Below are 12,502 nucleotides of genomic sequence, written 5' to 3'. Positions count from 1 at the left end.
CGCAGATCTTAAGATTATCAAAAGATAAAAAAGGAAAAATAAAAGGCAAAATAAGAAATTCCTTATGCGCAAAATTGTCAAAAGACAAAAGTCTTTATTAATCTTTTTTCTATCAGAGAAACTGCTTCCTTAGATAAGAGTTTCATAAGGAATGGGAGCAATGGTTTGAGGAACGTTGTTCTTGGTAGAGACGTGGCGAGCATCACGAGGTTGAGCGGGGAGTCTCTTAAGGTTGAAGGTGACTATAAAATAAAAAAGTATATCAGAAAAAACCATTCACTTCAAATATAAAAAAAAAAAATAAAGCCTACCACCAGCAGCCTTAGCTTCCTTCTTCTTTTGAGCATTGAGCTTAACACGGTCCAAGAATTCTTGACGACACTTGGAGTGTCTAATGTGTTCAACACGGACATTAACACGCTTTTCAATGTAGCGGTTACCAACGACCTTGTGAACAATAACACCGACAGAGGACTTGGTAACGTTGTAGATGATACCAGTACGACTAAGAATTAAACATTAATATATTGATCCATTATTATAGTCTCGATATATTTACCCGTGGTAGAACTTGTGGGGCATACCCTTCTGAACAGCAGCATTGGCCTTAATGTCGACAATGTCACCAACCTTGTAAGTCTTCAAGTAAGTAGAAAGGGGGATAACACCATGTTCTCTGAAGTTACGAGAGAACATGTGACGAGTACGAGCACGAACTAGAAGTTAATTTTTAGTTTTGCTTTGTTGTTTTCCAGCATAAATTAACTTAAATACTTACGACCGAATGAGTGAGGCATCTTGTACGAAGTGGTATGAAAAGAGACCGAAAAAAATAGCAGCAAGGAAAAAAATTGTTAATATACCATTGAGAATAAAAAAAATTGCCGTGGCTTAGACGCACTTTCTCCAGCCAAAAAGTTGTGGCTTATACTGTTCGAGCCAATGAAACTGAATGAAAAAATTTTCTGTTTGCAATAAAGCAAAACCAAATCGAGGATTTATTATTTTCTTTCTCTTTAACTTTGCTTTTCAAGTATGACCGGTACCACCAGAAACTACCACAAGACCTCCACCGTTCCTAAGCGTCCTTTCGAATCTGCTCGTCTCGACCAAGAACTCAAGTTGATTGGTGAGTTCGGTCTCAAGAACAAGAGAGAAATCTGGAGAGTTGGTTTCACTCTTTCCAAGATTCGTCGTGCTGCTCGTGAACTTTTAAAGTTGGATGAAAAGGACCCTCGTCGTCTCTTTGAAGGTAATGCCTTGATTCGTCGTCTTGTCCGTATTGGTGTCCTTGACGAAACTCGTATGAAGCTCGATTACGTTCTTGCTCTCAAGATTGAAGATTTCTTGGAACGTCGTCTCCAAACCCAAGTTTTCAAGTTGGGTCTTGCCAAGTCTATTCACCACGCTCGTGTCTTGATCCGTCAACGTCACATTCGTGTTGGTAAGCAAATTGTCAACGTTCCTTCTTTCATTGTTCGTTTGGACTCTCAAAAGCACATTGATTTCGCTTTGACCTCTCCCTACGGTGGTGGCCGTGCTGGTCGTGTCAAGAGAAAGAGAGCTGCTGCTGGTAGTGGTGAAGCTGCTGAAGAAGATGATGAAGAGTAAACTCATGGTCCTCTGCCGCCTTTCTGATATGAACCTTTGCAAATAAAATACAATGATGTTTTAAAAATCATGCTGATTTTTTATAAAAACATCTCAATTGCAAAGCACCTGTCATTATCCTGTTATTAAAATGGTGTTTAATAACTGGATATTACAGTATCATATAAAGCTCTCTTGTCATTCCTCCCGTGTGTATATGGTTATACATATTATCTAGGCTTTCTAGCTTTTGCTGAGGCGTTTACTAGAAAAGGGGATTTTGTGTAAACTTGTTCATACTGCCCCTTTGTGTTATTGTAGTCATGTAGAAACATGCTTTCTTTGACACAATCTCACATGCACGGAAGTTGGATGAAATAGGACTTTATTGCAATTGGGATGACGATTAATTTATGTGTTTAAGTCACTTACAGAAGATAAGAACTGTTCACTTTCTATTCATTTCTTTAAGCTTTCTTTCAATTTGTAGAGCCACTCATACTTTTTTCCAAAGAGTAATTATTCCAAAGACTATAAGGAGCCAGATAAGCTATTTATCAATTCCTATGCCTCCAGCATGAGTCTAAAGGTTGATGAAAGTTTTTTGATGACATGTATACAATGAATTTGGTTACTATCTGGTGATATCATATATTATATTCGAAGATCTTTGATAGCTATATCATGCTGAAGTTGTCATTTAATGGATCTGAGCGATATAAAATATCTGCAGTGATACCAGTATTTGATAAAACAAACTTTGAATTATGACTTATCCAGTATAAAAGAACAATTTCAATTCAAATGTTTCAGTCTCGTAAGCAGTTTGAGTTAGAAACGTTTGATATGTATTTGTAATTGTCATGAAAAATAGCAGTTTTCTAATTGGTGTGTTGATCATCTTTTGCTTATGTTGTTTATCGTATGGCTAATTTTTAACTAATGTAAGAAAGCAAAATTATCTTTTTGAATATGGAATAGAATATATTAGCATTTTTATGGAATCAACTAAAGAACGAATTCGATAAATAATTTTATCGTTCATTGGTACAAAAGGATCGGCTTGTCAAGAATACTGTCATTGATAGGGATACATTCAATCAACAGCAACTCTTTAAACGTAAAATTAAGCCTAAGAGGATCGTAGGTGTACCCTTGGCTAGAGCTACTCTTTGCAAATAGAATTAAACATACAAGTAACATATAAGTTGATCAGCTAAACAAACGACAGTTGAAAGAGCAAATAATAAAATAAATTGGGTTTTCAATAATTTATAATCAAACCATTGTAAATAATATAAAATATATACAAGCCTATAATTTTCTAAATTTGCCTTGAAGCCATACACGATACATCTTTAATTTGCGCATACGGTTAACAATCAATCTACGATCTACAGCGTTCTGTTCAATATCAAAAAGTGCCTTTCCTTCCTCTTCTTCTTTCTTGCCAAACATGTTCGCAATTTCCTCTGATGTAAAGAAATACACACGAGTACCGTCACCACGAATGTAAAAGTTTTCCTTTAACAAGCGGTTCTTTTTGAATCTTAATTGTGCAAGATCAAAGCGACCATAATCACGGAACAAGACTAGTCCTCCAGGTTTTAGCATCTACATATTATATTGTGTTATTTCATTGATATAAATCCCTTTTATGCTAGTCATACTTTGTGAATATTTTTAATGGCTTGTTCCCATTGCTCCGGGGCTAAAGCAGAGAGCACAAACACCAACACGATTATATCAAGCGATTCAGGTTCAATCTCACTTGGTATATCACTGCTTGAAAGGTCCCATACAAATGCCAATGACCTCGAGGTATCATAATTCCTATTGCTTTGAACAACCTCTACTGCTGTTTTTGAATAGTCAGCAGCATAAACAAATAACTCTGGATTTTCGCATTGATCCAATAAAGGAAACATAGTATTTCCTGCACCACACCCAATTTCAAATACTCTTTTCTTTCCGGCACCAGCTTCACTCGTTGAGAAAAGCTCGGGGAATTCAATTCTCAACCAATTACGATCCTTAAAGAACTTGTTTTCATTTTTCTGATAAAATTTGTTCCAATATTCTGCAGGATTTTTATGGTACTGTTCTAACTAACTAGTTGGCACTTTTTTATACACAATATATTTTTTAAATCTACCTTGTTCTTCTTCAGGCACGGGACATTCAAGTTGTTCCAAAACTTTTTGCTTGGCCATTTTTTCTTGCTCTTCATCCCACTCTACATGGTCCCTATAAAGAAAAAATAAATTTCTTTAGCTGCTAAATTGCTTTCAATTATTGTATCCGACACCTTTACCATGCATTGTGGCTAAAAACGTCATTATCCTGTTTTAAAAGTCGAGAACCAAATTTTGAAGACGCTTCTGCATCATCTACTTCCAATACAGATGATGTTCTTTTTTTGCCTGAATCAATAACTGTTTCTTCCATGTTATTATAATCAATCGAGTCAAATTACGAAAAAAGTATCACTCTCTGCTGATGCGCAAAGCTGCATATGGAAAGAGAGAGTCTAGGAGAAGCAGTCCAATTTATGTGGCTTAAGCTTCGACAGTAACCGAGTTTACGAAGCCCTTAGTTTTAATTATGCTATAAAGCTTGATCAGCTCACTCATCAGTACAAGGTGTATCTATGATCTAACAACGAATCACCTAATAAAGAAGAGACGCACTTTAACAATAACTATCTTATTATACGAATTCTTTGTTGTATAGAATTAAAGCCCAATGGTTGACACTTAGGCTACATTGGGATAGTAAGAGGACCTAATCTTGAACAGGCTCGATTAAAGTGCTATCAACTTCTTTATCAATGAACTTGAGCATATGCACATTAAGCAGCTTAATAACGATAACTCCAATATAAAGGATCCTCGAAAAACATACTCTCTTCTTGCTGTCTAGGTTTCATATCCATAGCTAATAATTAGTCAAGAGCAACAGAAGTTCTGTCCTACAATAATTGTGTAACCAAAAATTAGTGATCAAAAAGCGTAAGACTTAGACCTTTACAATATAAACAGAATGTAAGTCATAAGGAATTCAGTGTCATGATCGATAAACTAAAGGTAAACTAATGAGTAACGTTAATCTTTAAATAGTTCTCCTCAAAGATCGTGTCTCAAGAAAGTATAAATAGTCTCTCTTATTTCACTTTTGTCTGTTCTTTGTCTAACTTTTGAAATAGAAGGTATTTCAAAGTAGTTGTTTTTGTTGATATTTCCCCTGTTTCTTGTGTGTTAGATTGCAACAGACTTTCTTTTATTTCGTTGATAATTTGCATTTCGACATGAAAATCCTTGCAACTGCTCCAGGCTCTTCATGAGCTAATGGTAATTGTAATCAACTATTTCGTTTGCAAATGAAGCTCTGCCAATAATAATCCTTATGATTTGTTGATGTTCTCTATCAAAAAAACCAATAAAATACTATCTTTATTTATTTACTATATTACTGAAGGAAATTTGCAAAGTCTTGAGGATTGATCGTTAAACCTGCTTGGTCTACAGCGATTAGGTAAAATTTGGTCTTGTCAGCAATGCACCTCAACATGTTTACCAAAAAATAGTTCTGGAGAGTACCTATTCACCTAGCGATTGCCTTGTATATCCCTGTCAACACTAAGATTTCAAACGTGCACACACTGATCGCAAGAAACTGGCACGCTTGCCAAGTGCTTCAGATGTATTTGATTTTCTAACATATCCGAGGACGATATATCCAGGGGTCTTAAGGCGAACGATTTCGCTTTGATTTTTTGGTATATTTTTAACTGTATTGTCGATAGATATATTCAACAAATAGTGAATGGATGACTGTGCATGAAAAACGTAAATCGAACTTACGAAGGTATACCGATTTCGATACAGAGACCTCATTACCTGGTGTTTACCAGTATTGCTTTTCTTTTGATTTGCCGGAGCATTTAGGGATTCAAGATGGTAGTCAGAGCACCACTTGTCAAAAGGTGACACTGATTTGTATTCAAATTTATTTGAATATTGCCAAACTGTACTCAGTACTTGTTTTACACTAACAGCTTGATTAGTGTACACTTTGCTGTTGTGAGGATCATTAGCAAGTGCATCGTATTTAGGAATTGAATAATCTGAGCTTGTGTCTCTAAACGATTAGGACAAACAAGTGCACACGTGTGCAAATGACAAATTAATAATGATATTAATTAGTTTGCAAGTAAATAGTATCAGTTTCAGTTCACTAAGTACCTGATCATCTACTTTGGATGACGACTGGATGCATATGCATCTATAATATCTCAAGGAATTGCTGTAAATACGTGTTTTATACATTAGGACAGGTTCACTAAGATTATCGAGATAACCAAACCTCAACCTCCTCATAACCCTCACTTTTTTGTCTGCATCTGGCTATGCTATCAGTATTGCAGTTCATACAATAAAACATGTCTAGAGCTTGTCCTTTTGTTACTGCAATCATGCCGACTGCAATGAAAAGAGCCAGAGTGGACTGAGTTGAAAATAATGTGGGCAGGCAATGCTGACTTGAATGCCTGCAGAATAAAATTAAAACAGGAAAAAAAGAAAAAGAAAAAAGTTCAAGGAGCTATCGTTTCTTTTATATAAAAATAAAAAATGCCAAGAATTTTTATATGGCTCACGAAATGTGACCATGACTTTCATTTAAGATACAATGGATCACATAAAAATAAAAATTACATAAATGTGTGCTCGTATCAGGCCAAACTTTTAGGAAATTAATACTAAGAAAACCCCCCCCTTTGGGATCAAGGATAAAAAATGTAAAAGGGAAAGCAATGGGTAAAGCCATCAAAGGAAAGTTAAAGAAATTGACTGAGGCTTATAAGAAGCTTCTAACCATGTGGGTGCATAGTAGAAATGTGTTTATCATGGTGCAGTCGGCCTAATTTATGCAGCATTAAGCACATAATTGTCCATCGCTGTGACCAGGAGAGGGTTACCCCAGAGGGAACCAAAGGACTTAGTGGGGAACCTATTCATAAGGAATAATGAATTTTTTATGGTTTCAGGTATAAATAGGCATCAGTGCATAGTAAGGCAATCGGCAGCATCGTTCTTTGAGAGGTATTATGCGGATGCTTGGAACATGGTCTAGGCTTACCATCAGGTATCCATCTTAATCTCCAATGTATACAGCGATCACGCTCTGTATTAGACAGAAGTAACCACATAATGGAATCCAAAGACACTGATCGGATGCAGTTAGAAAATAGTGTAGGGTTTTGGCTCTGCTGACGTTTATTCAGCTTTCGTTGCAGGAAATGCTGTTTAGTAATCTTGAATACACAAGCATAGAAGTCAATGGTGGTGGATGACACCCTATTCCAAAGCGAGGTCCTAGACAGGAGATACTATTGGTGTCCTCTAATGCATCGGATGCAAGGTAGTGGGCAATTAAGCAGTGCGCCTTCTGGTAGATGCAAGGAGCGAAAGAGGAATTGTGTCTGTAGGATATTGACCCCCTCTGATATGAACGGCAGTCTAGATAGGTGGAGCATTACTTTAGTGGAAGCCTTACCTCAAGCGCTGTGAGCCAGTCTGATATAGATGTCTTGCGCTTTATCAAGACCATGAAGTTGAGAGGCTGTGAAGCGATTGATGACTAGACCGTATTTGAGCTGCGAACGCACGATGTGCGCGTGAAACTTTGAGAGAAATTTGAAGAAACCAGAGGGGTTTACACCAATGGCTGATAGCAAGTTCAACCATGGGGAGAGCCTTATAGATGTTGCGTCGAATGAGTTTCTCTGGGTCAGGATGTCCCTCTGGTTTGAATGGAACACGAACGTATGCAAAACAACTTTCATTTTTAGATCAAGTGACATCCTTTTTTGGACAGAATTTTTGTATGACATCAAATTCAAAAAACTGCGACTTCACTTTTTTGAAATGAGTGCAAGTGTTCTTTTGTTTAGAACTGTTGTGATACGGGTTTTGTGTATTAAGGGGTAGAAAACAAAAGCTTTTCCATGCGAGAAAAGTGTGCAATTTGTGTAGCCTGGGATTTTTTGTTATTTCTTTCCATTGTTTGATATAAACAAGTGTTCTTATTTTTTTTTCTCTTTTTTTTCTTTTTCATGTTTACAACAAAATTTATTTCTACAGATTTCAACAACGCACAAAAAGCACTATACGAACATAGTTTTGAAGATATGATGCGTTTTGATTCTGCCTTATTTAGTCCAATGATACCTCAAGTGAATGAATACATGACATTGCCTATGGAACCGAAAAATGTTCAGTTGCATAACAGCTTTGGTTTGGAACAGTTGAGATGCTCTGCAGGAGAAAAAGAAATGATTCTATCTGACATGAGACCTTCCGGATGTATGGAACCGGGCCAATCGCCTATCAACTTGTACGATTTTGCGCCATTTACGCCCATAGAAGATAGCGACATCCTTAACAACATGTGTGATGCATTTGTTTGTGGAGGACTGGACTCACTGATGGCGGTGGCACCGCAAACAAATAACTTTCTCAAAAATACATTCTTTACCGATTTACCCTCCACAGTTATTTCTGGTTACAATCATGGCTTAGAATTACCTGTCGGTTTTGATGAGCAACAACCATACTTCAACTCGGGTGCAACAACATCATCATCGCTCATGTGTTGTGCAACACATAACATCGTGTTACCCGAGAGCAGTGTATCGCATTTACCTGATTTAGCAGCCCCAGATGAGTTTGTTTCGTCAGATGAAGACGGTAGCAGTGCAGTGGATGACCATGACTACCCAATCTGTAAAGACGGAATGCATCCTAAAGATGAACAAAGAGAGATAAACTTAGTCAAAGAAGATGTGACAACGGAAAGTGATCACCGACAAGTGGAACATGATAAAAAACATCAACAAATATTAATGAAACCAGGTCGAAAAAAACTTGCTAACAAAACCGACGAAGAGTACACAAGAAAATGCAAAGTTGGCTATCACAAAAAAAGAAATGGAACACAAAACAGTAAACCATACCATAAAAAACCTTGCTCACTTTATGGTGACCAAAGTGATAACGGAAAAAGAACGAGAAAAAACTATGAAAAGGATGTGATCAATGTCTTGATGAGCTGGTACTTGGAACATGACGGAAAGATACCTGATAGTTCAGCAAAAGCTGATCTCGGTAAAGCAACAGGGAAATCACTAGTTCAAAGTAAGTAACATAATACTCAAACACTTTACGAAAACGTCAAATAACACTATTATGCTAGTCTCTACCTGGTTTCAAAACGCAAGGCGCAGATACGCTCGTAAATTGGAAGACTACAGATTGTACTCCAAAAAGTACCCGGATTCTGTGTACGATAGTGAGACTTTGGAAGCCTTTTTAAGATCAAAACAGCCATAACCGTCACTTTGTACTATTCTTATATAACTTAATACCCCCAATCCAAGTTATCCCTCTCATCTGCTTTCATTAGTGGCTTTGTATACATTTTGTTAAATAACTCTAGGATGAATAAATTAAAGAGATTACATGTGTAAGCGCTGCTAGGCTACATTGATTACTATTACTAAGGCTGTGTAATGCTTTGCTTTCGAAGTACAAAAAGAGCACTTGTGAGTTGCACTTCCTATTGACTGCTGTTACTTAAAAATTCCAAGTCAGTTGGAAAGAAAAAAGCAGTGCCATAAAAATATTTTTTATATTTTCCATCATACACATACTATGGCACCAGCATCGTCTTTTAATAAAAGAAAAGGATATAATAAGCGTGGTCCAACACCTGGATCAGTATTGCCTCGTGCAATGAAAGAAGAGCTGGAATCAGAAGGTATAAGTCTATCTTTATTTGAAGTAAATTGTATTGATCTATTTTTTATTTAGAGCAAGACGATCGTAAATTTGGAAAGAAATTTATAAGCAAGATCGGGAATCGTAAAGAATTGAGAAAGCAAAAACGTGCTGAAAAAGGCAAAAGAAAGGCTGAAAGACATCAAAATAAAAAGAGATCACTTCCTGCAGAACAATCTGTACAGCCTAACAAACGACAAAAGAAAGTAAGTTTTGCAGAACCCGAAAAACATAAGAAAGAGGAAACTGTAAAGCGTTCATCTGGAAGCGAAGAAGAGGCTATGAAGCGTTTGTCTAAAAAGAATCCAGAGCTTTACAAATTACTGGTATCGGACAACTTGGTTAGTGGTGGAGATAAAATGATTGATGAGGATCTCGCTGAAGATGATAGAGAGATTGCCTATTGGGAAAAGAAATTGGGAATGGATAAGAAAAAGAAGAAGCTTGGAAAAGAATTTGAAGAAGATGGTTTAATGGATATCCTTGGTAAAATGGATACCGAAACCAATGAGGTGGATGATCTTGAGTATTTAAAGGAAAAAAGACTAAAACAAGCTCAATTGAAACAAAAATCAATGGAGAAAGAAGCTGAAAAAACTGTGGATAGATTATTTGATAGTTTTCCAAGTGATGAAGAAAGCGAAGATCCAGATGAGGGTTCAGATGAAGAATACGGCAACGATATTTTTAAAGGATTTGATAGCGAAGAGGAGGAGGATAGTGAAGAAGAAGACGATGAAGAAGAAGACGATGAAGAAGAAGACGATGAAGAAGAGGAGGAGGAAGAGGACGATGAAGAAGAGGAAGGAATTAGTAGCAGTAATGAAGATGATGATATTGGGGAAGAAAGTGAAACATCTAGCGTGAATGAAATATCAGTTAAAAGCAAGAAAGACAAAGAAGATACCCAAATACATGCCAAGACATCCATTGAAGAGCAATCAAAAAGTGCTATGTTAACGAAATATGTTCCTCCACATTTAAGGAAAGCAGCTTCAGGAAAGAGCGAACAACAAATAAGATTGCAGAAACAACTTCAAGGTCAACTTAACAGATTGAGTGAACTTAATATTGAAAGTATCTTGGTCGAAATCGAGAAATGCTACAGCTCATACCCACGTCATGGTAACTTTTATTGCTATTCTTTAAATTGTATTTATTAACTGTTATTTAGATGTCACTTCAACTATCACTGAACTAATCATCAGCTCTATTTCACAAAGATCAAACCTATTGGATTCATTTGTAATCACATATGCCACTATTGTTGCTAGTCTCTATCGTTTGATTGGCATTGAATTTGGTAAATTAGAAGAACATAATTTACTGTGTATCATACAGTTTCTTACTTTATTATTGCTGTATAGCTGCTCACTTTGTTCAAACGCTTGTTGAGACTTATGAAAAGGAACACAACAAATGTAGAAGGATAAATAAGCTTGATGATAACGAAGGATCAGAAGGATATAAAGAGACAAAAAACCTGCTTACACTGATTTTGGAATTATATAACTTTCAAGTTATATCATGTATCCTTATTTACGATCTAGTTCGTGTATTAATTGGTGAGCTTGATGAAGGCAATGTTGAACTTTTACTGCGTATTATCAGAAGTAAGTATATTATGTAAAAGTGTATCTTGGTTTTTTCTAATTATTTTTTTCCAGCCGCGGGAGCTGAATTGCGTAGTGATGATCCTGCATCTTTGAAGCATATTATTGATGAAATCCAAAAAGAAACTGCTAAACGCGATCCCTCAACAATTTCGTAAGTTTGTCTGAAAAATATTTAACTACTGATATTTAACCAACTTTTTTTTTCTTCTTCTACAGTATTCGTCATAAATTTATGCTTGAAACAATTGCTGATGTAAAAAACAACAAAATCAAGAATAAACAAACAGCTGCTGGTACAGGTGATAAAGAATTGGCTTTAAAAATGAAGAAATTTCTGAATGGATTGTCAAAGAAGAGAGTATTCCGCAGCACCGAGCCTTTGCGTGTCAGCTTGGAAGATATTCACAATGTTGAAACTAAGGGTAAATGGTGGCTTGTTGGTGCTTCATGGAAAGATAATTTAGTTGGCACGGAAAGCAAGTACAGCTCAAATAAGATGCCTGATGATTTAAAGAAAGATCAATCAATGCAAGAAGCGCTTTTGAAGCTCGCAAGAAAACAAGGGATGAATACAGATATTCGTAGAACCATTTTTATCACAATTATGAGTGCAGAGGTTTGTTAAGCCACTTGCCCTTTTTGTTTCTTTACTCAGTTAATTATGATGACATAGGATTATTTAGATGCATTTGAAAAGTTATTGAAATTGGGTCTGAATGAAATACAGCAGAGAGAAATTTGTCGCGTGATGTTGCAATGTACAGGAAATGTAAGGGAACAAAAAATATGTGTGTAACAATCAGACTGTTTAACAATCGCTTTATTAGGAAAAAACCTTCAATCCATATTACATGCTTGTTAGTAAGAGATTATGTGAAGTGGACCACTCTTTTAAAGTGACTTTTCAATATTGTCTGTGGGATTTCCTTCGTGAATGTGGTGAAAGCGACGTAGGTGGTTTGGAGCGAAGTTCCAATGAAAATTATATTGAATCCAAAGATATTCGATTAAGCAGAATTGTAAACATGGCAAAGTTTTATGCTTCTTTGATTGCTGATGGCGCCTTGACTCTTGTCATTTTAAAAAGCGTGAATTTTATGAATTTACAAAAGAATGGCCGTATTTTCTTGGAGACATTGTTTGCAAACATATTTTTACAATTACATGCTGGAGGAGCACAGGCAGTTGCAAACATATTTGGCAGAGTACGCGAATTTAGAACTCTTTCTCAAGGTCTTTTGTTTTTCATGTTGGGAACTGTCGTTCAATGCAAAAAATCTGGGCTTGAACAAGAAGACATAGAAAAGGTTCAATGGGGATGTAAAATAGCTAAAGAGGTTTTGAATGGAAAATAATAATAATAATAGAAAAAATGGTATTTTGTTATTCTAGAATAAAAAAAAATAGGTGCCATTTAGACGATATTTCAATTAATAATTTTGTTGCTAAAAAGTAGAA

At 36.1% G+C, this 12,502-nt stretch overlaps 6 protein-coding genes across 6 annotated transcripts; 3 read left to right on the top strand and 3 right to left on the bottom strand.

Annotated features, from left to right (window-relative positions):
- Positions 1–129: 129 nt before the first annotated feature.
- Positions 130–797, bottom strand: RO3G_08159 (60S ribosomal protein eL21; the record flags this gene model as incomplete). Its single annotated transcript, XM_067662749.1, has 4 exons — positions 130–242; positions 312–505; positions 560–716; positions 779–797. 4 exons carry the CDS (start codon positions 795–797, stop codon positions 130–132), a joined length of 483 nt encoding a protein of 160 aa, XP_067518850.1.
- Positions 798–1,035: 238 nt separating this feature from the next.
- On the top strand, positions 1,036–1,611 carry RO3G_08158 (40S ribosomal protein uS4; the record flags this gene model as incomplete). Its single annotated transcript, XM_067662748.1, has 1 exon — positions 1,036–1,611. One exon carries the CDS (start codon positions 1,036–1,038, stop codon positions 1,609–1,611), a length of 576 nt encoding a protein of 191 aa, XP_067518849.1.
- A 1,293-nt stretch (positions 1,612–2,904) lies between these two features.
- RO3G_08157 (uncharacterized protein) lies at positions 2,905–4,038 on the bottom strand (the record flags this gene model as incomplete). The annotated part of the gene is made up of 4 exons (XM_067662747.1): positions 2,905–3,204; positions 3,261–3,694; positions 3,746–3,837; positions 3,905–4,038. The coding sequence occupies 4 exons, from the start codon at positions 4,036–4,038 to the stop codon at positions 2,905–2,907; spliced, it is 960 nt and encodes a 319-aa protein (XP_067518848.1).
- An 896-nt stretch (positions 4,039–4,934) lies between these two features.
- On the bottom strand, positions 4,935–5,160 carry RO3G_08156 (uncharacterized protein; the record flags this gene model as incomplete). The annotated part of the gene is made up of 2 exons (XM_067662746.1): positions 4,935–5,013; positions 5,063–5,160. 2 exons carry the CDS (start codon positions 5,158–5,160, stop codon positions 4,935–4,937), a joined length of 177 nt encoding a protein of 58 aa, XP_067518847.1.
- A 2,620-nt stretch (positions 5,161–7,780) lies between these two features.
- RO3G_08155 (uncharacterized protein) lies at positions 7,781–8,981 on the top strand (the record flags this gene model as incomplete). Its single annotated transcript, XM_067662745.1, has 2 exons — positions 7,781–8,786; positions 8,845–8,981. 2 exons carry the CDS (start codon positions 7,781–7,783, stop codon positions 8,979–8,981), a joined length of 1,143 nt encoding a protein of 380 aa, XP_067518846.1.
- Positions 8,982–9,302: 321 nt separating this feature from the next.
- RO3G_08154 (uncharacterized protein) lies at positions 9,303–12,399 on the top strand (the record flags this gene model as incomplete). The annotated part of the gene is made up of 9 exons (XM_067662744.1): positions 9,303–9,408; positions 9,462–9,634; positions 9,683–10,553; positions 10,603–10,731; positions 10,796–11,041; positions 11,096–11,195; positions 11,261–11,660; positions 11,718–11,813; positions 11,872–12,399. The coding sequence occupies 9 exons, from the start codon at positions 9,303–9,305 to the stop codon at positions 12,397–12,399; spliced, it is 2,649 nt and encodes an 882-aa protein (XP_067518845.1).
- Positions 12,400–12,502: the final 103 nt, after the last annotated feature.

Source organism: Rhizopus delemar, genomic scaffold (assembly GCF_000149305.1).
Source record: "Rhizopus delemar RA 99-880 supercont3.6 genomic scaffold, whole genome shotgun sequence".
Taxonomy (NCBI): Eukaryota; Fungi; Mucoromycota; class Mucoromycetes; order Mucorales; family Rhizopodaceae; genus Rhizopus; species Rhizopus delemar.
This window is presented reverse-complemented; position numbering and strand designations above follow the sequence as displayed.